The 26,501-nt window shown below is 40.0% G+C and overlaps 1 protein-coding gene across 1 annotated transcript; it reads left to right on the top strand.

The window, feature by feature from the left end:
- Positions 1-259: 259 nt before the first annotated feature.
- On the top strand, positions 260-24,643 carry s100v1 (S100 calcium binding protein V1). The gene is made up of 3 exons (XM_073847943.1): positions 260-322; positions 22,906-23,037; positions 23,254-24,643. Exons 1-3 carry the CDS (start codon positions 311-313, stop codon positions 23,425-23,427), a joined length of 318 nt encoding a protein of 105 aa, XP_073704044.1. The 5' UTR covers positions 260-310; the 3' UTR covers positions 23,428-24,643.
- The last annotated feature ends 1,858 nt before the right edge of the window (positions 24,644-26,501 follow it).

The raw sequence follows: 26,501 nt of genomic DNA, 5'->3' as shown, positions 1-26,501 counted from the left end.
TGTCGGGAGAATGTCGACTGTGAGCTGCAGTTTCTTAACTGTAAAACAAACACTCAAATTATCATTATTATTATTATTTTTTACATTAAACTAAGAAAAAAACAGTTTTCTGTGATTATCGCAAAAGAACACATATGTCGTACAAGACATATTCTAATATAAACTCTCAATACTATAAAAGCGTGAACATTACCAATATGCGCGGGAAGAGTGGGCGTGTCGGAGGCGCGAGGCAATGCTGGTCAGGTGATAAAATACAGTCACTTCACTTCACCTGCTCTAGTTTCCGCACGGACATAAAACAAGCCCAATGGCTGAACAGGTAAGCTTTTATTTCATCTACAATTTCTTTTTCGTCATCATTTTCTTTAGATATTGCAGATGCAGAAAATGAATCAAAACGTGCTTTTTACTCGTCTAAATGCATTATTTTTTCTTATTTGTACACTTAATTGAATTTATATTTTAGTCACTGTGGACTTGTTATAGCAGTCGTGCAAATACAATTACAAGTAACGTTATTTTAAACATTATACGTAAACACTATGAATATTTTATGGTTATTTAAAAACGCTAAGACTAGAACAACAACAACAAAAACATTTTACTTTTAATTTGCTTGTATGGTTTTTATGTCCTTTTTTCTGACCAACGCCCTAAGTAACTGCGGTAAAGCCAGCCGCGGTTCAGAAAAACACGGTCAAGCCAGCCGCGATTGACTTTAAAAGTGCGCGCATATTACAGTCATTACGGTAGTTTCAGAAACAGCCCAGAGAGAACGCGCTTGCAGAGCGCTTTTCATTTAGACGCCCAGGACTGAGAAATAATACTACAAAATACTCGTGAATGTTTACTTACTTGTTTATTTGCATTTCTGCTTTAAGATCCGTGTTATTTATTGGTGTCTTTGATGGTTCTTTTCTGATATGGGACAGTATTAGACTTTAGAGGGGTATATTGACCCCATTTCTAATAAGTAGAAAAAAACAATGATCAGTTCTTATTCAGGACGTCCCATACTATATGCACGCCTCATATGAAACCATTTTACTGTACCATTTTTGAGATATGGGTCATTATTACACGTTAGAGGGGTTTATTGACCCCATTTCTAATAAGTAGAAAAAAACAATGATCAGTTCTTATTCAGGACGTCCCATAATATATGCATACCTCATATGAAACCATTTTACTGTAGCATTTTGAGATATGGGTCATTATTACACTTTAGAGGGGTTTATTGACCCCATTTCTAATAAGTAGAAAAAAACAATGATCAGTTCTTATTCAGGACGTCCCATAATATATGCATACCTCATATGAAACCATTTTACTGTAGCATTTTTGAGATATGGGTCATTATTACACTTTAGAGGGGTTTATTGACCCCATTTCTAATAAGTAGAAAAAAACAATGATCAGTTCTTATTCAGGACGTCCCATAATATATGCATACCTCATATGAAACCATTTTACTGTAGCATTTTTGAGATATGGGTCATTATTACACTTTAGAGGGGTTTATTGACCCCATTTCTAATAAGTAGAAAAAAACAATGATCAGTTCTTATTCAGGACGTCCCATATTACATGCACACCTCATATGAAACCATTTTACTGTAGCATTTTTGAGATATGGGTCATTATTACACTTTAGAGGGGTATATTGACCCCATTTCTAATAAGTAGAAAAAAACAATGATCAGTTCTTATTCAGGACGTCCCATACTATATGCACACCTCATATGAAACCATTTTACTGTAGCATTTTTGAGATATGGGTCATTATTACACTTTAGAGGGGTTTATTGACCCCATTTCTAATAAGTAGAAAAAAACAATGATCAGTTCTTATTCAGGACGTCCCATATTACATGCACACCTCATATGAAACCATTTTACTGTAGCATTTTTGAGATATGGGTCATTATTACACTTTAGAGGGGTATATTGACCCCATTTCTAATAAGTAGAAAAAAACAATGATCAGTTCTTATTCAGGACGTCCCATATTACATGCACACCTCATATGAAACCATTTTACTGTAGCATTTTTGAGATATGGGTCATTATTACACGTTAGAGGGGTTTATTGACCCCATTTCTAATAAGTAGAAAAAAACAATGATCAGTTCTTATTCAGGACGTCCCATATTACATGCACACCTCATATGAAACCATTTTACTGTAGCATTTTTGAGATATGGGTCATTATTACACGTTAGAGGGGTTTATTGACCCCATTTCTAATAAGTAGAAAAAACAATGATCAGTTCTTATTCAGGACGTCCCATATTACATGCACACCTCATATGAAACCATTTTACTGTAGCATTTTTGAGATATGGGTCATTATTACACGTTAGAGGGGTTTATTGACCCCATTTCTAATAAGTAGAAAAAAACAATGATCAGTTCTTATTCAGGACGTCCCATATTACATGCACACCTCATATGAAACCATTTTACTGTAGCATTTTTGAGATATGGGTCATTATTACACTTTAGAGGGGTTTATTGACCCCATTTCTAATAAGTAGAAAAAAACAATGATCAGTTCTTATTCAGGACGTCCCATATTACATGCACACCTCATATGAAACCATTTTACTGTAGCATTTTTGAGATATGGGTCATTATTACACGTTAGAGGGGTTTATTGACCCCATTTCTAATAAGTAGAAAAAAACAATGATCAGTTCTTATTCAGGACGTCCCATATTACATGCACACCTCATATGAAACCATTTTACTGTAGCATTTTTGAGATATGGGTCATTATTACACGTTAGAGGGGTTTATTGACCCCATTTCTAATAAGTAGAAAAAAACAATGATCAGTTCTTATTCAGGACGTCCCATATTACATGCACACCTCATATGAAACCATTTTACTGTAGCATTTTTGAGATATGGGTCATTATTACACTTTAGAGGGGTTTATTGACCCCATTTCTAATAAGTAGAAAAAAACAATGATCAGTTCTTATTCAGGACGTCCCATATTACATGCACACCTCATATGAAACCATTTTACTGTAGCATTTTTGAGATATGGGTCATTATTACACGTTAGAGGGGTTTATTGACCCCATTTCTAATAAGTAGAAAAAAACAATGATCAGTTCTTATTCAGGACATCCCATAATATATGCATACCTTATATGAAACCATTTTACTGTAGCATTTTTGAGATATGGCCCATTATTACACTTTAGAGGGGTTTATTGACCCCATTTCTAATAAGTAGAAAAAAACAATGATCAGTTCTTATTCAGGACGTCCCATACTATATGCACACCTCATATGAAACCATTTTACTGTACCATTTTTGAGATATGGGTCATTATTACACTTTAGAGGGGTTTATTGACCCCATTTCTAATAAGTAGAAAAAAACAATGATCAGTTCTTATTCAGGACGTCCCATACTATATGCACACCTCATATGAAACCATTTTACTGTAGCATTTTTGAGATATGGGTCATTATTACACTTTAGAGGGGTATAAAAAACCCATTTCTAATAAGTAGAAAAAAACAATGATCAGTTCTTATTCAGGACGTCCCATAATATATGCACACCTCATATGAAACCATTTTACTGTACCATTTTTGAGATATGGGTCATTATTACACTTTAGAGGGGTATAAAAAACCCATTTCTAATAAGTAGAAAAAAACAATGATAAGTTCTTATTCAGGACGTCCCATACTATATGCACACCTCATATGAAACCATTTTACTGTACCATTTTTGAGATATGGGTCATTATTACACTTTAGAGGGGTATAAAAAACCCATTTCTAATAAGTAGAAAAAAACAATGATAAGTTCTTATTCAGGACGTCCCATACTATATGCACACCTCATATGAAACCATTTTACTGTAGCATTTTTGAGATATGGGTCATTATTACACTTTAGAGGGGTATATTGACCCCATTTCTAATAAGTAGAAAAAAACAATGATCAGTTCTTATTCAGGACGTCCCATACTATATGCACACCTCATATGAAACCATTTTACTGTAGCATTTTTGAGATATGGGTCATTATTACACTTTAGAGGGGTATAAAAAACCCATTTCTAATAAGTAGAAAAAAACAATGATCAGTTCTTATTCAGGACGTCCCATACTATATGCACACCTCATATGAAACCATTTTACTGTAGCATTTTTGAGATATGGGACATTATTACACTTTAGAGGGGTATAAAAAACCCATTTCTAATAAGTAGAAAAAAACAATGATCAGTTCTTATTCAGGACGTCCCATACTATATGCACACCTCATATGAAACCATTTTACTGTACCATTTTTGAGATATGGGTCATTATTACACGTTAGAGGGGTTTATTGACCCCATTTCTAATAAGTAGAAAAAAACAATGATCAGTTCTTATTCAGGACATCCCATAATATATGCATACCTTATATGAAACCATTTTACTGTAGCATTTTTGAGATATGGGTCATTATTACACTTTAGAGGGGTATAAAAAACCCATTTCTAATAAGTAGAAAAAAACAATGATCAGTTCTTATTCAGGACGTCCCATACTATATGCACACCTCATATGAAACCATTTTACTGTAGCATTTTTGAGATATGGGACATTATTACACTTTAGAGGGGTTTATTGACCCCATTTCTAATAAGTAGAAAAAAACAATGATCAGTTCTTATTCAGGACGTCCCATACTATATGCACACCTCATATGAAACCATTTTACTGTACCATTTTTGAGATATGGGTCATTATTACACGTTAGAGGGGTTTATTGACCCCATTTCTAATAAGTAGAAAAAAACAATGATCAGTTCTTATTCAGGACATCCCATAATATATGCATACCTTATATGAAACCATTTTACTGTAGCATTTTTGAGATATGGGTCATTATTACACTTTAGAGGGGTTTATTGACCCCATTTCTAATAAGTAGAAAAAAACAATGATCAGTTCTTATTCAGGACGTCCCATAATATATGCATACCTCATATGAAACCATTTTACTGTAGCATTTTTGAGATATGGGTCATTATTACACTTTAGAGGGGTATATTGACCCCATTTCTAATAAGTAGAAAAAAACAATGATCAGTTCTTATTCAGGACGTCCCATACTATATGCACACCTCATATGAAACCATTTTACTGTACCATTTTTGAGATATGGGTCATTATTACACTTTAGAGGGGTTTATTGACCCCATTTCTAATAAGTAGAAAAAAACAATGATCAGTTCTTATTCAGGACGTCCCATACTATATGCACACCTCATATGAAACCATTTTACTGTACCATTTTTGAGATATGGGTCATTATTACACTTTAGAGGGGTATAAAAAACCCATTTCTAATAAGTAGAAAAAAACAATGATCAGTTCTTATTCAGGACGTCCCATAATATATGCACACCTCATATGAAACCATTTTACTGTACCATTTTTGAGATATGGGTCATTATTACACTTTAGAGGGGTTTATTGACCCCATTTCTAATAAGTAGAAAAAAACAATGATCAGTTCTTATTCAGGACGTCCCATACTATATGCACACCTCATATGAAACCATTTTACTGTAGCATTTTTGAGATATGGGTCATTATTACACTTTAGAGGGGTATAAAAAACCCATTTCTAATAAGTAGAAAAAAACAATGATCAGTTCTTATTCAGGACGTCCCATACTATATGCACACCTCATATGAAACCATTTTACTGTAGCATTTTTGAGATATGGGTCATTATTACACTTTAGAGGGGTATAAAAAACCCATTTCTAATAAGTAGAAAAAAACAATGATCAGTTCTTATTCAGGACGTCCCATACTATATGCACACTTCATATGAAACCATTTTACTGTAGCATTTTTGAGATATGGGTCATTATTACACTTTAGAGGGGTATAAAAAACCCATTTCTAATAAGTAGAAAAAAACAATGATCAGTTCTTATTCAGGACGTCCCATACTATATGCACACCTCATATGAAACCATTTTACTGTACCATTTTTGAGATATGGGTCATTATTACACTTTAGAGGGTATAAAAAACCCATTTCTAATAAGTAGAAAAAAACAATGATCAGTTCTTATTCAGGACGTCCCATACTATATGCACACCTCATATGAAACCATTTTACTGTAGCATTTTTGAGATATGGGTCATTATTACACTTTAGAGGGGTATATTGACCCCATTTCTAATAAGTAGAAAAAAACAATGATCAGTTCTTATTCAGGACGTCCCATACTATATGCACACCTCATATGGAACCATTTTACTGTAGCATTTTTGAGATATGGGTAATTATTACACTTTAGAGGGGTATAAAAAACCCATTTATAATAAGTAGAAAAAAACAATGATCAGTTCTTATTCAGTATGTCCCATATTATATGCACACCTCATATGAAACCATTTTACTGTAGCATTTTTGAGATATGGGTCATTATTACACTTTAGAGTGGTTTATTGACCCCATTTCTAATAAGTAGAAAAAAACAATGATCAGTTCTTATTCAGGACGTCCCATATTACATGCACACCTCATATGAAACCATTTTACTGTAGCATTTTTGAGATATGGGTCATTATTACACTTTAGAGGGGTATAAAAAACCCATTTCTAATAAGTAGAAAAAAACAATGATCAGTTCTTATTCAGGACGTCCCATACTATATGCACACCTCATATGAAACCATTTTACTGTAGCATTTTTGAGATATGGGACATTATTACACTTTAGAGGGGTTTATTGACCCCATTTCTAATAAGTAGAAAAAAACAATAATCAGTTCTTATTCAGGACGTCCCATACTAAATGCACACCTCATATGAAACCATTTTACTGTAGCATTTTTGAGATATGGGACATTAATACATTTCAACAGGGTATGTAGACTCCATTTCTAATAATTAGAAAAAAACGTCTCAGGTTATGTATGTAACCCTAGTTCCCTGAAGGGAACGAGACGCTGCGTCAAAATGCTTTGGGAACGCCTCCAGCGTGACCACGCTCTGAATCATGTGTGCAATCAGTCCAATGGAATCGTGGGACGTCACCGGCGTGATGATGTCACCGACCAGGAAGCTTAAAAGCAAGTGCGGATAGAACAGCATCAGCTTCTGGAAGTAGCAAGCGCTGCAGGGAATGCCGGAAGTATAGCCTCGAGACGCAGCGTCTCATTCCCTTCAGGGAACTAGGGTTACATACGTAACCTGAGACGTTCCCTTCCAGGTAACTTCGAGCTGCGTCGAAACGCTTTGGGAACGAGAATGCCCACGCCGCCATACTGGAGAAGTGTCCCTGCCAATTAGGGCGAGAGAACGAAGGAGCCAGGAGAGGCTCGGAGATCTAGGCCATAGAACCTAGCGAATATTAGGCCTCAACCTCAGTGCACCGCGGAGGAAATGTGTAACCAGGGGGTTTCTGCCCACTGAGGAGCCACCAAGAGCGGCGTGGTAAGCAGAAATGGCTGCCACGTAGACCTTCAAGGTGGAGTGGGTCAACCAGGTGGAGAGACGGCCCTGTAAGAACTAGGGATGCACCGATCATGATTTTTCATGGCCGATTCCGATACCGATTTTTTACAAGCAAGCTGGCCGATTCCGATACCGATTTCCGATTTTTTCAAAAACAAGAAGTTATGCTAGTAAACAACATAAACAACATGTTTATTTAGTATTTAACAGGCCAATCTGGCTTTGGCTATTGAATCAATAGCATCTGACATCTGAAATTAAATAATAAATAAAAAATATGAAAGTAAATACAGTTTAATAAGTAAAACATGCTTTTAGTAAAGTAAAACAGCAAGCCAACAGGCATTTTAATGTAAAATAATAATAATCATTCTTAACAGAACAGACTTTTATTTTTGGCTTTTCAAAAGTAAAGTAATGCTTTTTACAAAAATAAGCATCTCAGCTTTGTCACAAGTGAGTTTGTTTCTTTTTTCATCTGTCACGTGAGAAGCTGAGCTGAACAAACGTTCGCTGTCTGCGCTTGTGCAGGGCGAGGACAGGTACGCTTGCGCAACTTCAGCGAGCACAGAAAAGCGGCTGTCCTTTGCAGACATTGCAGATTGCAATCTTCACGTCCTGCTCACAGATTTCGAAAAACCGCCACACAAGTGACATGTTTCTGAATGAATCGAATGCCGCGGCCCGCGTACACACTTCCGGAAAAAAACCGGCCGGGATAAAAACGAAAACCGGCCGGTTGCCGATTGCGCGTTAAATGCAAAAACCGGCCGGTTTCGATTTATGGCCGGTCAACCGGTGCATCCCTAGTAAGAACTCCAGTACTGTACCAACTGGGCAGTTAACTGGGTCAAACTGGCGGTCTCCGCACCATGAAGTGAAGAGTCTCCAGTTCAGGGCATACAGTTTCCTCATGGAGGGAGCTCTGGACTGGAGGATGGTCTCAACAACCTCAGTTGGGAGACCGGAAGCTACAAGTTGTGCCCCCTCAGGGTCCAAACCCATAGTTTCCATAGCTCCGGGCGGGGGTGAATGATGTCGCCTCCCGCCTGTGAGAGGAGATCCGTCCTGACAGGAATCCCCCAGAGGGAGCCGTCTAGGAGGAAAATCAGGTCTGAGAACCAAACTCGACCCGGCCAGTACGGGGGAACTAAAAGAAGTCGAACCCCGTCCCGGCGCACTCTCGCCAGAACTCCCGGGACAGAGCGATCGGGGAAAAAGCGTACAGATGTAGCCTCGGCCATGTCTGTACCATGGCATCCAGCCCCAAGGGAGCTGGATGACTCAGAGAGAACCAGAGGGGACATTGCGCATTCTTGTGAGTTGCGAAGAGGTCCACCTGAGCCTGGCCAAAGATTCTCCAGATCTGCTTCACCACTAAGGGGTGAAGCATCCATTCACCGGGCCTCGGCCCCTGCCTCGAAAGGACGTCTGCTCCCACATTGAGATGCCCAGGGATGTGAACTGCTCTCAGCGAGATGAGTTTCCCCGGGGACCACACAAGTATTGAAGGAAAATGCCTTTTCCTCCCCGTGCTCTTGGATTCGCCAATGAATAGACGCTTACAACAGTTAAAGTAAGTAAAAATAATGCAAAGTTTAATGTAGAATCAGATCAGCTTCTTCTGAGCTCAGGATTTCAGAACAGCCAATATCAAATCTGACATTCTGGGCAGTCCAGGAATGTCTCACAAAACTAAATGCAAGTATTTATATTCTTGATCTGCAGGTCTCTCCTCCTGATATCTTTCAGCTTTCTCCTCCAATCAGGGCCTGTTGTCCCCAACCACTCCTGCACAGAAAAGAAAATACAGCCCCATCCCATTCTTCTTCTTAGAGTGATCAAAAGTCTAGTCTAAAGTGACCTTCAAATTGCTACTACTTTTGCAGGGCTTCTTTTCTCCTACGTGCCTGTAAACAAAGGTTTCTCAGAAATGTCATAAATGTAGAGAGTTCGCAACTACACACACACATTTTACTAAACAGATTCTGTTACATAGTGTACACTTTGTCTTTTCATAAGCATAGAACATTTCTGTCTTCTCATAAGCACAGAACAACCAAAACACAAATTTAAAAGCATTTAGAAAAAGTATTTTCTACAGTATCTGGTGCGACCGCTTGTACAAGGGGCGCAAACGCAGACCTCCTTGGTGGTTGATGTAAGAGACCACCGCTGTGTTGTCAGTGTGCACCAACACATGGTGATCTCTTAGGTCTGGGAGAAAGTGTAACAGAGCCTGAAACACGGCCAACATCTCCAGGCAATTGATGTGCGAAGTGAGATGATGGCCCCTCCACAGACCACGGGCCGAGCGGCCACTCATGACCGCTCCCCAGCCAGTGAGGGATGCATCCATCGCAAACGTGACACGGCGGCAAGGAGCTCCCAACACCGGGCCCTGATTCAGAAACCAAGGTTTCCTCCACATGTCTAAGGCACGAAAGCATAGCCATGTGACCTTGATCATGCAAAGCCGGTTTCCCCTCGGGGAGAACCCCTTGGTTTTGAGCCACCACTGAAGGGGTCTCATGTACAGCAGGCCAAAAGGAATTATGTTAGACGCAGCTGCCATCAGACCCAGCAGTTTCTGGAACCGCTTTACAGTGAGTGACCGGCCTTCTATGACTTTCGCGACTTCTGTGAGGATTGACTCGACACGAGCAGGAGAAAAACGTGCCTGCATCGTGGAGGAATCCCACACCACGCCTAGATAAGTGGTTCTCTGTAATGGAGAAATCACACTCTTCTTGGCGTTTAGTCTTAACCCCAGCACTTTCATGTGTGACAGAACAACATCTCAATGTTGAACCGCCATCTGATCGGACTGGGCCAAAATCAGCCAGTCGTCGATGTAGTTGAGTATGCGGATGCCCTGGAGTCTCAGAGGAGCCAGAGCTGCATCCACACACTTCGTGAAAGTGCGGGGTGAGAGTGCAAGGCCGAAAGGAAGAACCCGATATTGGTATGCTTCACCCCTGAAAGCAAACCTCAAGAACTTCCTGTGTTCGGGAAGGATGGATTTGTGAAAATATTCGTCCTTCAGATCTATTGTCACAAACCAGTCCTCGGACCTGATTTGAGACACAACCTGCTTGACCGTAAGCATACTGAACTTGAGGCGCATGACTGTACGGTTCAGCAAGCGTAGATCTAAGATTGGCCTGAGGCCCCCATCCTTCTTGGGAACAATGAAGTACCGGCTGTAGAACCCGGCATCTCGCTCGAGAGGAGGGACCACCTCGATGGCCTCCTTCCTCAGGAGGGTGTTTACTTCTTGTTCCTTAACCAGAGCCTGCTCGTGACCCACAAGTGTGGGAAAAACTTAGCTGAAGCGCGTAGGAGGGGCACCGAACTGAATAGGGTAGCCCTTTTCTACAGTCTGCAGGACCCAATGAGAGACATTCGGCAGAAGTTTCCACGCTGCCAGAAAGTCTACTAAGGGAATCAGCCTCTCGAGGCTGACCTCTGGTGTTAGAGGAACAGTTAACTCGGGGTCCTGAAGCAGCAGACCGGCAGGAACACACCCAGTTAGCAGATGTCGGGCGGTGACTGAGAGGTATGCTCGCTGGGGACCGCTGCGCCCTGAAGCACCAGAGGTGGCAGGGTTGGCAAAGCGATCCCCTGGGGACACTGAGGAGATATGGGCACCATATTATGAGGTGTTAACCGCTCTTCCCCAGAGGGGACTGTCCCCATCGGCCCTCCATAATGGTCAGGGCTTTTTGGCCGAACTCTTCTTAGCCTGCAAGACCACCCTCAGGTCAGTCTTGGGCTTAGAAGACTACTAGAGCGTCGACGTGGCCCTCAGTCCTTACCACTGGGGGGAGCATGAGAGGCGACGCTCTGCTTTTGGGCCTTCCTGTATGAGGAGCTAGATTGCGGTGAGGGCTGCTGAACATCAGCAGCCCCCTGAGCTGGAGCAAGGCGAGGGAGGAACCGCTGAAACGCCGTTGCTTGTCGTCGCGCCTCCTGGTGTCTGTCGACGATTGTATCGACAGCGCCAATGAACAGACCCGAAGGCACGAGCGGGGCGTCCATGTGGAAGACCCTGTCCTTTTCTTTGATGCTGGACAGGGTCAGCCACAGGTGCCTCTCCGCAGCCACCACAGCTACCATAGACCTGCCGATGGCACGGGCGGTCTCATTGGTGGCGCGGAGAGACAAATCAGCGGTTCTACGGAGCTCGGCGATGTCATCAGGCCATGCCCCCTCGCCTTCAATTAGCTCCTTGAGCAGGTCGGCTTGGTAAGCCTGCAACACACCCATAGTGTGGAGGCACGCACCAGCCTGATCTGCTGCCGCATACCCCTTGCCCAACAGAGCCAACGTGGTCTTAAGCGGTCTGGAGGGCAAGGTCGGAGTCTTCAAAGACGATGCCGCACCGGGGGACAGATAGCTCGCAAGCATCTGTTCCACCCGGGGCATCGCTTTGTATGCGAGCTCTGAAAACCCGCCACGTTGGTGTAATGAGCGGCAGACAGGCTGAAGAGACGCGCAGAGAAAGGTTTTCCCCATGACCTCGACACCTCGGTGTGGAGGTCAGGGAAAAACGGAAGACTCGGGCATGGAGGTGGTGGCCGAGACCGCAGAAAGCGCTCATCCAATTTGCTTCTCTGCAGTTCGGCCTGTCTCTCGGCCGGCCACTCCAGATTTAGAGTAGCCACGGCGCGAGTGACCACCTCCAGCAGCTCCTCATACTGGGGAGAATGAGGGGGTGAATCCTCATCGACGCCCTCCACATCCACCTCCTCGGAGGTGGATAGAAGGAGCACCGTGTCCTATCTCCGGGGGTAAGAATCCGCTGAGCGGGCTTCCGATCCCAGAGAGCGGGCAGCGGATCTGGCTGGTGAGGCAGAAGATAGGGACTCGCCCGTCTCCATACCCTCAGCCAGATCCAATTGCGATCCCCACGAGTGCAAAGAGAGCCTTACGGGAGCGGAGCAAACACAACCCCTTGAGGGCTGATGCCGCATGCTCCACTCCCATGCAGACAACACACAAGCTGTGTGTATCCTCACCTGTGATGAAACGAGAGCAAGGAGGGACACACCGCTTGTAATGTTGCTGCTTATTTTCACCCTTCTTAGACATTTTGACAGACAGACAAACAATCACTCTCAAAAAGAAAGTTGTGCAAACTGGCACGAAAAATGGAGAGTGACATGCACACAGAGTGCTTGCTGAAAACAGAAAGCTGACGCTGTTCTATCCGGACGTGCTTTTAAGCTTCCTGGTCGGTGACGTCAAGACCAGAGAGGGCAGTCCAAATAGTAACCAATAAACAAGGCAAAGAAACAAGGCAAACAAAACAAAACCATGGCAAAACTATGACAAGAAACCAAGTTGTGAAAATAACAAAAACAAGGCAAGGAAATCTGAAAAATGTTGAGTAGATTCCACACAGCAGAACAATGCTTTGCACTCTCTGTTTGGTAATGGCTTCGTTTTATGGCCACCAAACAGGAAGTAACCAATGAGGCAGCAGAGGGAGCAGCAACAATCAGTTCATGGGTGAGGGCTCCCTCTGCTGCCTTTTGGCATTACAATATCCCATAAAAATATAAAGAATTAATCTTCTATACATATTTCTAAGGAAAACGCTTTACTGTATAATTTTTAAGGAGCATTCAGTTATTGACGTGGGAGGGCTGTTGTTCCCACGTCTGGCCCAGGGAGGACAGCAGAGCTTGAATCAAACACAGGGAGCGCTGTTGTTTCCATGTCTGGCCAGAGAAGACCATAAATCCAGAGTCAATGCCAGGGTGTTGTTCCTAAATGCAGTTTAGGGAGGCCTCCAGCCCAGAGCCTGTTCCAGCCAAGGAACCCAGAATTTTCAGTTTTTTAGGGGGCTACATGACCAAGACTGCTCCCCCATGGCCCACCATGGCCTCTTCAGTTGCCTGCTCTGCCATGGCTCCCTGAGCTGCCTGCTTTGCCAAGGCTCCTACCCTCCCACCCCTTGATTGTATGTGGTGCAAAAACGCGTCTTTTGGAAGAGGGTCGATATGTCATACCTCCTGAAAGGCAATATGTCATGCCTCCCGTGCCATTGGACGGTCTATGGCAGCAATGGTGGCAGCGGAGAGGCACCTGTGGTTGACCCTATCTGACATGAAAGAGAACGACAGGGTATCTTCCTACAGGATGCCCCGCTTGTGCCTTCTGGCCTGTTTGGCTATGCAGTCGATTATGTCATCAGCAGGTACCAGGAGGCACGAAAGCAAGCGGTGGCTTTTCATGGGTATCTTCCTCACCGCATCATAGCTGTGGCTGCTGGGCATGAACAGCCCCTCCCGTGTACCAGCTCCTCTTACCACGAAGCACAAACAGTAATCGTCGCTATTTGGGCCCCTCCACAGCGGGATAGAAACCAGCGGCGCTCTTAGCCGGGGGCTTCTAATGTGAGGCCTGACCTGACGGTCATGCTTCAGTCAAGGAAGTCCACAGCTAAGCGGTCCTGACTATTTCTCAGGACAACTGAGGGCAGCCCCTATTGGGGACTAGTGGATAGCACCGCATTCCACGGTGTCCATCTTCCCCCAATGCCCTCAGGTGATCAGTCTGCTACCCCTGCCAGGGCTACAGGGCCCGGTGGTCTCCTGTGAGTCAAAAACTTTTTCCATCTGCTTGCATATTGGAGCCAAGGGGCTCGCCATCCCTATGGGGGTCCCTAGAGCAGTTAGTTCAGAAATATCCTGCCGGTCAGTGGTTACAGGATACCAAGCTAGCAGTTCAGGCAACATCAGAGGCCAGCCTCGAGAGGCTGGTTCCCTTAGTAGACTATTTAGCAGCTTGGAAACTAAGGCGCAGCAGATACTTGTGTGGTCCCTGGACAAACTCGTTTTAGCTGAAAGCAATACACATTCCTGGGCATCTCAATTTGGGAGCAGACATCCTGTTGAGGCAGGGGCTGAGGCACGGGGAATGGATGCTTCACCCTAAGGTGGTGAAGCAAATTTGGAGAGTGTTTTTTGACCAAGCTCAGGTGAACCTCTTTGGAACTCGGGAGACATCGCAATGTCCCCTCTGGTACTCTGGTACACAGGAGTTCTGGAGAGAGTTTGCCCAGATGGGGAACATCTACTCCTAGTAGCCCCGTACTGGCCCGGGCCAAGTTTGATTCTCTGACCTGATTTCCCTTCTCGGCGGCTCTCCATGGGAGATTCCTGTCAGGAGGGATCTCCTCTAACAGATGGGGGCACCATTCTCCACCCCCGCCTGGAGCTGTAAAAAATGTGGGAAGACTCATAGTGTGTGGTCTCTCAACTTGGGCTGTTGAGACCATCCTCCAGTCCAGAGCTCCCTGAGAAAAGTGTACACCCTGAGGTGGAGTCTCTTCTCTTCATGGTGTGCAGACCCCAAGTTAGGCCCACTACAGTCAGTACAGTTGTACAGTGGACTTCATGCAGGCTCATTTTGTTCACAGGGATATCCCACTCCACTTTGAAGCTGCTCGTGGCGGCAATCCTGGCCTACCACACCCCTCTTGGTGGCTTCTAAGTGGGCAAAAATCCCCTGGTTACACACTTTCTCAGTGGTGTGCCGAGGCTGAGGTCTCCTTAGCCTTGTCTTACCTAAAGAGAGTGGGGGACCTGCAGGCCCTTTCCGTGGCCCCTTCCTATCTTGACATTGCGCCTAGTATGGCCTAATTTTTTCTTTACCCTAGAGCAGGATATGTACCCAAAGTCTCTACCTCTACACCACAGCCCGTCATGCTTCAGGCATTCTGTCCTCCTCCCTTTACAGATCCAGACCAGCAGAAGCTTAATGTGCCCAGTCCGAGCACTGGACACCTATGTCCACAGAGCTGCCCTTGGGCGTAGATCGGACCAATGGCTAGTATGTTACGGTAAACCCAAGAGAGAGTTTGCTGGCTTCCAAACAAACTCTGAGCAGATGGATTATAGATGCTGTTTATGAGTCCTCTGGTCTCCCCTTACCTTTGGGGGTCAAGGCTCACTCTACTTGCGCTATGGCTGCTTACAAAACTGCTCTTTCGGGTGTCCCAATTCAGGACATCTGCAACGCAGCGAGATGGTCCACGCCCCTCACCTTCATCAGGTTCTATGACCTAGACCTCCATGCCACTCCTGGCGCCTTTATTCTCTTGTCCTAGCTAATCCTAGGCAGGGATTTGGAATTCTGGAGACATGTGCATCTCGTTCCCCATATCGTTTTTGGATGGAGACTATGCATCTCGAACAATACTTCCTGCATCCCTGCTAGCGCTCCTGTCAGTCTCCGAAAATAACGCTGTTTTTCTCTCGCACATGCTTTTATTGCTTCCTGACTGCTTTCGTCACCAGCCTATGATGTCAAGCCCTTCTATTGTACAGTTTACAGGTATATCAGAGCGTGGTCGTTCCCCATAGACTTTTTACCCCTCTAAAGTGTAATAATGTCCCGTATCTCAAACACGCTGCAGTAAAATACTTTCATATTTGGTTTGTATAGTATGGGACGTCCTGAATAAGAACTGATCATTGTTTTTTTCTACTTATTAGAAATGGGGTCAATACACCCCTCTAAAGTGTAATAATGTCCCATATCTCAAAAATGCTACAGTAAAATGGTTTCATATGAGGTGTGCATATAGTATGGGACGTCCTGAATAAGAACTGATCATTGTTTTTTTCTACTTATTAGAAATGGGGTCAATAAACCCCTCTAAAGTGTAATAATGACCCATATCTCAAAAATGCTACAGTAAAATGGTTTCATATGAGGTGTGCATTTAGTATGGGACGTCCTGAATAAGAACTGATTATTGTTTTTTTCTACTTATTAGAAATGGGGTCAATAAACCCCTCTAAAGTGTAATAATGTCCCATATCTCAAAAATGCTACAGTAAAATGGTTTCATATGAGGTGTGCATATAGTATGGGACGTCCTGAATAAGAACTTATCATTGTTTTTTTCTACTTATTAGAAATGGTTTTTTTATACCCCTCTAAAGTGTAATAATGTCCCATATCTAAAAAATGCTACAGTAAAATGGTTTCATATGATGTGTGCATATAGTATGGGACGTCCTGAATGAGAACTGATCATTGTTTTTTTCTACTTATTAGAAATGGGTTTTTTATACCCCTCTAAAGTGTAATAATGACCCATATCTCAAAAATGCTACAGTAAATTGGTTTCATATGAGGTGTGCATATAGTATGGGACGTCCTGAATGAGAACTGATCATTGTTTTTTTCTACTTATTAGAAATGGGGTCAATATACCCCTCTAAAGTGTAATAATGACCCATATCTCAAAAATGCTACAGTAAAATGGTTTCATATGAGGTGTGCATATAGTATGGGACGTCCTGAATGAGAACTGATCATTGTTTTTTTCTACTTATTAGAAATGGGTTTTTTATACCCCTCTAAAGTGTAATAAATGACCCATATCTCAAAAATGCTACAGTAAAATTGTTTCATATGAGGTGTGCATATAATATGGGACATCCTGAATAAGAACTGATCATTGTTTTTTTCTACTTATTAGAAATGGGGTCAATATACCCCTCTAAAGTGTAATAATGACCCATATCTCAAAAATGCTACAGTAAAATGGTTTCATATGAGGTGTGCATATAATATGGGACGTCCTGAATAAGAACTGATCTTTGTTTTTTTCTACTTATTAGAAATGGGGTCAATAAACCCCTCTAAAGTGTAATAATGACCCATATCTCAAAAATGCTACAGTAAAATGGTTTCATATGAGGTGTGCATATAGTATGGGACGTCCTGAATAAGAACTGATCATTGTTTTTTTCTACTTATTAGAAATGGGGTCAATACACCCCTCTAAAGTGTAATAATGACCCATATCTCAAAAATGCTACAGTAAAATGGTTCCATATGAGGTGTGCATATAACATGGGACGTCCTGAATGAGAACTGATCATTGTTTTTTTCTACTTATTAGAAATGGGTTTTTTATACCCCTCTAAAGTGTAATAATGACCCATATCTCAAAAATGCTACAGTAAATTGGTTTCATATGAGGTGTGCATATAGTATGGGACGTCCTGAATGAGAACTGATCATTGTTTTTTTCTACTTATTAGAAATGGGGTCAATATACCCCTCTAAAGTGTAATAATGACCCATATCTCAAAAATGCTACAGTAAAATGGTTTCATATGAGGTGTGCATATAGTATGGGACGTCCTGAATGAGAACTGATCATTGTTTTTTTCTACTTATTAGAAATGGGTTTTTTATACCCCTCTAAAGTGTGATAATGGGCCATATCTCAAAAATGGTACAGTAAATTGGTTTCATATGAGGTGTGCATATAGTATGGGACGTCCTGAATGAGAACTGATCATTGTTTTTTTCTACTTATTAGAAATGGGTTTTTTATACCCCTCTAAAGTGTGATAATGGGCCATATCTCAAAAATGGTACAGTAAATTGGTTTCATATGAGGTGTGCATATAGTATGGGACGTCCTGAATGAGAACTGATCATTGTTTTTTTCTACTTATTAGAAATGGGTTTTTTATACCCCTCTAAAGTGTGATAATGGGCCATATCTCAAAAATGGTACAGTAAATTGGTTTCATATGAGGTGTGCATATAGTATGGGACGTCCTGAATGAGAACTGATCATTGTTTTTTTCTACTTATTAGAAATGGGGTCAATATACCCCTCTAAAGTGTAATAATGACCCATATCTCAAAAATGCTACAGTAAAATGGTTTCATATGAGGTGTGCATATAGTATGGGACGTCCTGAATGAGAACTGATCATTGTTTTTTTCTACTTATTAGAAATGGGTTTTTTATACCCCTCTAAAGTGTGATAATGGGCCATATCTCAAAAATGGTACAGTAAATTGGTTTCATATGAGGTGTGCATATAGTATGGGACGTCCTGAATGAGAACTGATCATTGTTTTTTTCTACTTATTAGAAATGGGTTTCTTATACCCCTCTAAAGTGTAATAATGACCCATATCTCAAAAATGGTACAGTAAAATGGTTTCATATGAGGTGTGCATATAGTATGGGACGTCCTGAATAAGAACTGATCATTGTTTTTTTCTACTTATTAGAAATGGGTTTTTTATACCCCTCTAAAGTGTAATAATGACCCATATCTCAAAAATGCTACAGTAAAATGGTTTCATATGAGGTGTGCATATAGTATGGGACGTCCTGAATGAGAACTGATCATTGTTTTTTTCTACTTATTAGAAATGGGTTTTTTATACCCCTCTAAAGTGTGATAATGGGCCATATCTCAAAAATGGTACAGTAAATTGGTTTCATATGAGGTGTGCATATAGTATGGGACGTCCTGAATGAGAACTGATCATTGTTTTTTTCTACTTATTAGAAATGGGTTTTTTATACCCCTCTAAAGTGTGATAATGGGCCATATCTCAAAAATGGTACAGTAAATTGGTTTCATATGAGGTGTGCATATAGTATGGGACGTCCTGAATGAGAACTGATCATTGTTTTTTTCTACTTATTAGAAATGGGTTTTTTATACCCCTCTAAAGTGTGATAATGGGCCATATCTCAAAAATGGTACAGTAAATTGGTTTCATATGAGGTGTGCATATAGTATGGGACGTCCTGAATGAGAACTGATCATTGTTTTTTTCTACTTATTAGAAATGGGTTTTTTATACCCCTCTAAAGTGTGATAATGGGCCATATCTCAAAAATGCTACAGTAAAATGGTTTCATATGAGGTGTGCATATAGTATGGGACGTCCTGAATAAGAACTGATCATTGTTTTTTTCTACTTATTAGAAATGGTTTTTTTTATACCCCTCTAAAGTGTAATAATGACCCATATCTCAAAAATGCTACAGTAAATTGGTTTCATATGAGGTGTGCATATAGTATGGGACGTCCTGAATGAGAACTGATCATTGTTTTTTTCTACTTATTAGAAATGGTTTTTTTTATACCCCTCTAAAGTGTAATAATGACCCATATCTCAAAAATGCTACAGTAAAATGGTTTCATATGAGGTGTGCATATAGTATGGGACGTCCTGAATGAGAACTGATCATTGTTTTTTTCTACTTATTAGAAATGGGTTTTTTATACCCCTCTAAAGTGTAATAATGTCCCATATCTCAAAAATGCTACAGTAAAATGGTTTCATATGATGTGTGCATATAGTATGGGACGTCCTGAATGAGAACTGATCATTGTTTTTTTCTACTTATTAGAAAGGGTTTTTTTATACCCCTCTAAAGTGTGATAATGGGCCATATCTCAAAAATGGTACAGTAAATTGGTTTCATATGAGGTGTGCATATAGTATGGGACGTCCTGAATGAGAACTGATCATTGTTTTTTTCTACTTATTAGAAATGGGTTTTTTATACCCCTCTAAAGTGTAATAATGTCCCATATCTCAAAAATGCTACAGTAAAATGGTTTCATATGATGTGTGCATATAGTATGGGACGTCCTGAATGAGAACTGATCATTGTTTTTTTCTACTTATTAGAAATGGGTTTTTTATACCCCTCTAAAGTGTGATAATGGGCCATATCTCAAAAATGGTACAGTAAATTGGTTTCATATGAGGTGTGCATATAGTATGGGACGTCCTGAATGAGAACTGATCATTGTTTTTTTCTACTTATTAGAAATGGGTTTTTTATACCCCTCTAAAGTGTGATAATGGGCCATATCTCAAAAATGCTACAGTAAAATGGTTTCATATGAGGTGTGCATATAGTATGGGACGTCCTGAATAAGAACTGATCATTGTTTTTTTCTACTTATTAGAAATGGTTTTTTTTATACCCCTCTAAAGTGTAATAATGACCCATATCTCAAAAATGCTACAGTAAATTGGTTTCATATGAGGTGTGCATATAGTATGGGACGTCCTGAATGAGAACTGATCATTGTTTTTTTCTACTTATTAGAAATGGGTTTTTTATACCCCTCTAAAGTGTAATAATGACCCATATCTCAAAAATGCTACAGTAAAATGGTTTCATATGAGGTGTGCATATAGTATGGGACGTCCTGAATGAGAACTGATCATTGTTTTTTTCTACTTATTAGAAATGGGTTTTTTATACCCCTCTAAAGTGTAATAATGTCCCATATCTCAAAAATGCTACAGTAAAATGGTTTCATATGATGTGTGCATATAGTATGGGACGTCCTGAATGAGAACTGATCATTGTTTTTTTCTACTTATTAGAAAGGGTTTTTTTATACCCCTCTAAAGTGTAATAATGGGCCATATCTCAAAAATGCTACAGTAAAATGGTTTCATATGATGTGTGCATATAGTATGGGACGTCCTGAATAAGAACTGATCATTGTTTTTTTCTACTTATTAGAAATGGGTTTTTTATACCCCTCTAAAGTGTAATAATGGGCCATATCTCAAAAATGCTACAGTAAAATGGTTTCATATGATGTGTGCATATAGTATGGGACGTCCTGAATGAGAACTGATCATTGTTTTTTTCTACTTATTAGAAATGGGTTTTTTATACCCCTCTAAAGTGTAATAATGGGCCATATCTCAAAAATGCTACAGTAAAATGGTTTCATATGATGTGTGCATATAGTATGGGACGTCCTGAATGAGAACTGATCATTGTTTTTTTCTACTTATTAGAAATGGGGTCAATATACCCCTCTAAAGTGTAATAATGGGCCATATCTCAAAAATGGTACAGTAAAATGGTATCATATGATGTGTGCATATAGTATGGGACGTCCTGAATAAGAACTGATCATTGTTTTTTTCTACTTATTAGAAATGGGGTCAATATACCCCTCTAAAGTGTAATAATGGGCCATATCTCAAAAATGGTACAGTAAATTGGTTTCATATGAGGTGTGCATATAGTATGGGACGTCCTGAATGAGAACTGATCATTGTTTTTTACTACTTATTAGAAATGGGGTCAATATACCCCTCTAAAGTGTAATAATGACCCATATCTAAAAAATGCTACAGTAAAATGGTATCATATGATGTGTGCATATAGTATGGGACGTCCTGAATAAGAACTGATCATTGTTTTTTTCTACTTATTAGAAATGGGGTCAATATACCCCTCTAAAGTGTAATAATGGGCCATATCTCAAAAATGGTACAGTAAATTGGTTTCATATGAGGTGTGCATATAGTATGGGACGTCCTGAATGAGAACTGATCATTGTTTTTTACTACTTATTAGAAATGGAGTCAATAAACCCCTCTAAAGTGTAATAATGACCCATATCTCAAAAATGGTACAATAAAATGGTTTCATATGAGGTGTGCATATAGTATGGGACGTCCTGAATAAGAACTGATCATTGTTTTTTTCTACTTATTAGAAATGGGGTCAATATACCCCTCTAAAGTGTGATAATGTCCTATATCTCAAAGCGCTCTCAAGCGCGTTCTCTCTGGGGTGTTTCTGAAACTACCGTAATGACTTTAATATGCGCGCACATAGAACATCAATCGCGGCTGGCTTGACCGTGTTTTTCTGAACCGCGGCTGGCTTTACCGCAGTCCTAAACAGATCAGTCATGCTGAACAGTCGAGCACAGGAATGTACTAAGAGTAGATAGAGGTAGTAACAGGTCTCTACAGCTCCTGTTCGACAGCAAACAAACGGATTACAACTGATAAACAGAGGATTTTATGAGGAATGTAACAAAGCCTTGCCGTTATGTGTTGATATATTATATCAAAACTATTACAGTAAGAAAGCCTGCTGCCTAGAGGTGGTTTCAAAGTTAGAACATATGCAACAAAACCAGTCATAAGAGTAATTTTTTTTTAATTCAGATTTATACATCATCGGAAAGTTGAATAAATGTTTTCCATTTATGTCTGTATTGATGTTGTTAGGATAGGACAATATTTTTGGTTTGAAGATACAGCTATTTGAAAATTTGTAATCTGATGGTGCAAAAAAAAAAAAAATCTAAATACTGAGAAAATCATCTTTAAAGTTGTCCAAATGAAGTTCAATTCATATTACTAATTAAAACTTAAGTTTTTAATATATTTACAGTAGAAAATTGACAAAATGTCTTCATGGAACATGGTTTTTACGTAATATCCTTAATATATGATTTTTGGCATAAAAGATAAATCAATAATTTTGACCCATACAATGTATTTTTAGCTAAGACTGGTTTTGTGGTCCAGGGACACATATAAGTTATCTGATGAAGTAAAGTGTGAAACCTCAAATTGAGTTAAAAAGAAAAATTTTGCAGTCTGAAAACAAGTATCTGGAATGGGTTTTCTGACCTTGTATATGTTAATACTAAACCAGCTTTTCCCCCAAATGGGTTGATGTGCTTAGATAGACCTGAAGGGTGGTTTCTGTCTGTGAGAGATGATTGTTTTTAGCTGTGCTTGACTCTGAAACTATTCCCACTCTGTAGTACACAGAGCTAGAATTGGCCATAAACACCTTGGTCGAAAACTTCCATTCAGCATCGCCCACTAAAGTTGGCACACTCACAGCCCAAGAGTTTCAGAGCATGATCTCAAAAGAGCTGCCCACCATGGTGAAGGTAAGTCAGGACCTACAATCCAATGCTAACAACACTTAAGTACATTTCAGTCTCTCAAAACCTATAATATCAACCTTAAAGATATACTGCCATAATCAACAATGGTTTATTTCCTAGCTAACAGAGAACATTCTCAGTCTAGTATAAATCTTCTGGAATAAACACACAAATATAATAATTTTTGATAATTTTTCCACACTCTCTATTCTCTTCCAGACAGCGGGGGACCAGGAAGGACTCAACAAGCTCCTGACGGACATGAATGTGGAAGACGGGAAAGGCGTCACATTCAAGGACTTTTGGCTATTGATTGACTCTCTGGCCACTGCTCATTTTGGATTGCTGAGCAAAGAGAAACAAGTGAAATGTGTGAAATGTAGTCTGATGTAAGACCGACCCTAAGCAAACAAGACCAATCAACATTACGTAGGTGTCCAGCACAGCCCTGAGAAAACACGTCCAATCAGCAGCTCCTATTGCTCATCACCCTCTGCAATACTGTACATGTCACTCCATTGGTCTTTTAGGTATATTCACTTTGGTCTTATCATAATTGAGTGTTGTTACAGAGCTTCCTGAATAAATATCCAACAAGGCCTTACGCCACAGAGCGTGAGTAATCTCTACCATCAGTGTAACCTGAGCCACACCTGCCTGGCTAGATAACGTAAGATCTAGTGGCTAACTTACTTCCTCTTTTGTTCTGGTGCTGCAGGTTTTTGTGTTATTGTGTCACCTTTAACCTGCCCAAGCGTTGTTGTTGTTGTTTTTTTTACTTCTGTTTTACATAGAAAAATTGGAAATTATTTGTTATGTGCTTGATGTGACAACTGTGATCATATTTGATATAACTGTGGGCCACATGTCTGTTTGTGCAGACTGACATGCATTGTAAAAGAGATAATGTGAGTAAAATGTATTGTAGAGGGAAATCGAGATGTGACACCACATATTCTGTACTGTATTTGACTTTAACACAATCTGATTATCTGTGTTGATACTATTAAATATGTGCCAAAGATTTCTGAATGATCTGTAAAGTTTAGAGGTGTAATGAAAACACTCTTAGAATTAATGGACATGATCTTTATTGAGCTACTTACTATTTAACCATGATGTTAAAGGACACCATATTCACTTTTACATGTTGTTCGAACAACATGTTGGCAGTGTGTGTACACAACCACCCTATAATTATAAAATTCAAGTAAGGATTCAAGTAAAAAATGTCTTCCTATTAGAGCTACAGAAATTATTCACTCATGAGCAGTGAGTGATTTTCTGTTTTTATTTTATTGTTTGTGTCATATTATCAGAATATACATTATAAGTTAATGTGGGCTCCAAAGCTCATTATTGTCGCTCATTATTTATTTTCTGAGGTAAATCACATTACACGACTATTCACAAGCTGTTTTACTGATGGTATAAATGCTTGGAAAAATATTTAATGTTTTTCATTCATTATTTGTAGCCTGCCAGCCACTCAATAATTTGGAGGGGAAAAAAACTTTAAATAGCTGTGATGCAGTAACACTGCAGTTTAAGGACATTTTTGAGAAATTTATGTAAATAACATTTAAATAATAAATATAGAAATCTTTTATTTCTTTTATTTTTGTTTAGTGATAGTTGTTAATGAGTCCCTTATTTGTCCTGAACAGTTAAATGGCCTGCTTTTCTTCAGAAAAATTCCTCAGGTCCCACAAATTCTGTTTTTGTTTTTTAGCATTTTTTGTGTATTTGAACCCATTCCAACAATGACTGTATGATTTTGACATCCATCTTTTCATACTTAGAACAACTGAGGGACTCATGAGCAACTACTACAGAAGGTTCAAATGCTCACTGATGCTTCAGAAGGAAAAATGATGCATTAAGAGCCAGGGGTGTAAATGAAGGAACAGAATGAAGATGTGTACATGCCTTGTTTTGCCTAAATATATATTTTTTAATTTAGTACTGCTTATAAGATACTTACATGTTTCCCAGAAGACAAAATAAGTCCAATTTACCCTGACCTTCAAATTAAAAAAGTTTTCTCCCCCAGCTCTAAATGCATCGTGTTTCTTTCTGAAGCATCAGTGAGCGTTTGAACCTTCTGTAATAGTTGCATATGAGTCTCTCAGTTGTCCTCAGTGTGAAAAGATGGATCTCGAAATCATACAGTCACTGTTGGAAAGGGTTCAAATAAACAAAAACGCTGAAAAAACAAAGAATTGTTAAAATAATTGACATTTAGCAGATTCTGCAAGGTGTGGCCTACGTAAACTTTTGACCTCAACTGTATATTCTTATAGCTAAATATCCCCCATAATGCCATGTGTAAAATCGGCCTTCTGAGACAACTTTAAAATGACGTCATAAAGAGCCTTTAAAGTGATCTGGAAAAAAAGTGCTTTAAGACTCTAAGTTCAGTTAAGGTTCAGCCGATGATGTACCTGTTCTCTTGGGATCACTGACATGTTTCTCTGTAGTAACTCCGTGGTACTTCATGAGTTTGCAGCCAGCTTAACGTAAAGCCCCCTTAGGGCCGTGTAGATTTGTTAATGACCGGTGTGGTGTGGTGTGGTGTGGTGTGGTGTGGTGTAGTGTGTTGTGTGGTGGGGGGTGTGACACAGTGATTGACATTACAAGGGCTGGGTGGTTATTCTCTCTAACCAAATGAGCTTAAATGGTTTATAGCAGGGGTCCCCAAACTTTTTTCTGAGCGGGCCACATAATTTTCTTTTGTTTAGTGGGGGGCCGGGTCGGTTTATAAAAGAAAATTCCATGGGCCAGACTAACTATTATTATTATTGTTATTATTTTATTATGATTTTACCTGTATTTATTATACCTTTTAATGCTAGAATGGTTTTTTTATGCACCAGACAGACAAATTATAATTTCTTATCAAAAGATATACAGGTGCTTCTAAGTAAATTAGAATGTAATGGAAAATTAATTTATTTCAGTAATTCAACTCAAATTGTGAAACTTGTGTATTAAATTCATTTAATTAATGCAGTTTAATTAATGAGTGAAGTAGTTTAAGTCTTTGGTTCTTTTAATTGTGATGATTTGGCTCACATTTAACAAAAACCCACCAATTCACAACTTCACAACATCAACAAATTAGAATATGGAGACATTCCAATCAGATTATCAACTCAAAACACCTGCAAAGGTTTCCTGAGCCTTCAAAATGGTCTCTCAGTTTGGTTCACTAGGCTACACAGTCATGGGGAAGACTGCTGATCTGACAGTTGTCCGGAAGACAAGCATTGACACCCTTCACAAGGAGAGTGAGCCACAAACATTCATTGCCAAAGAAGCTGCTGTTCACAGAGTGCTGCATCCAAGCATGTTAACAGAAAGTTGAGTGGAAGAAAAAAAGTGTTGAAGAAAAAGATGCACAACCAACTGAGAGAACCGCAGCTTTGAGAGGCTTGTCAAGCAAAACTGATTCAAGAATTTGGGTG

The sequence above is a fragment of the Garra rufa genome, chromosome 9, assembly GCF_049309525.1.
Source record: "Garra rufa chromosome 9, GarRuf1.0, whole genome shotgun sequence".
NCBI lineage: Eukaryota > Metazoa > Chordata > Actinopteri > Cypriniformes > Cyprinidae > Garra > Garra rufa.
The sequence above is the reverse complement of the archived record's forward strand: the minus strand, read 5'-3'. Positions and strand labels throughout refer to the sequence as shown.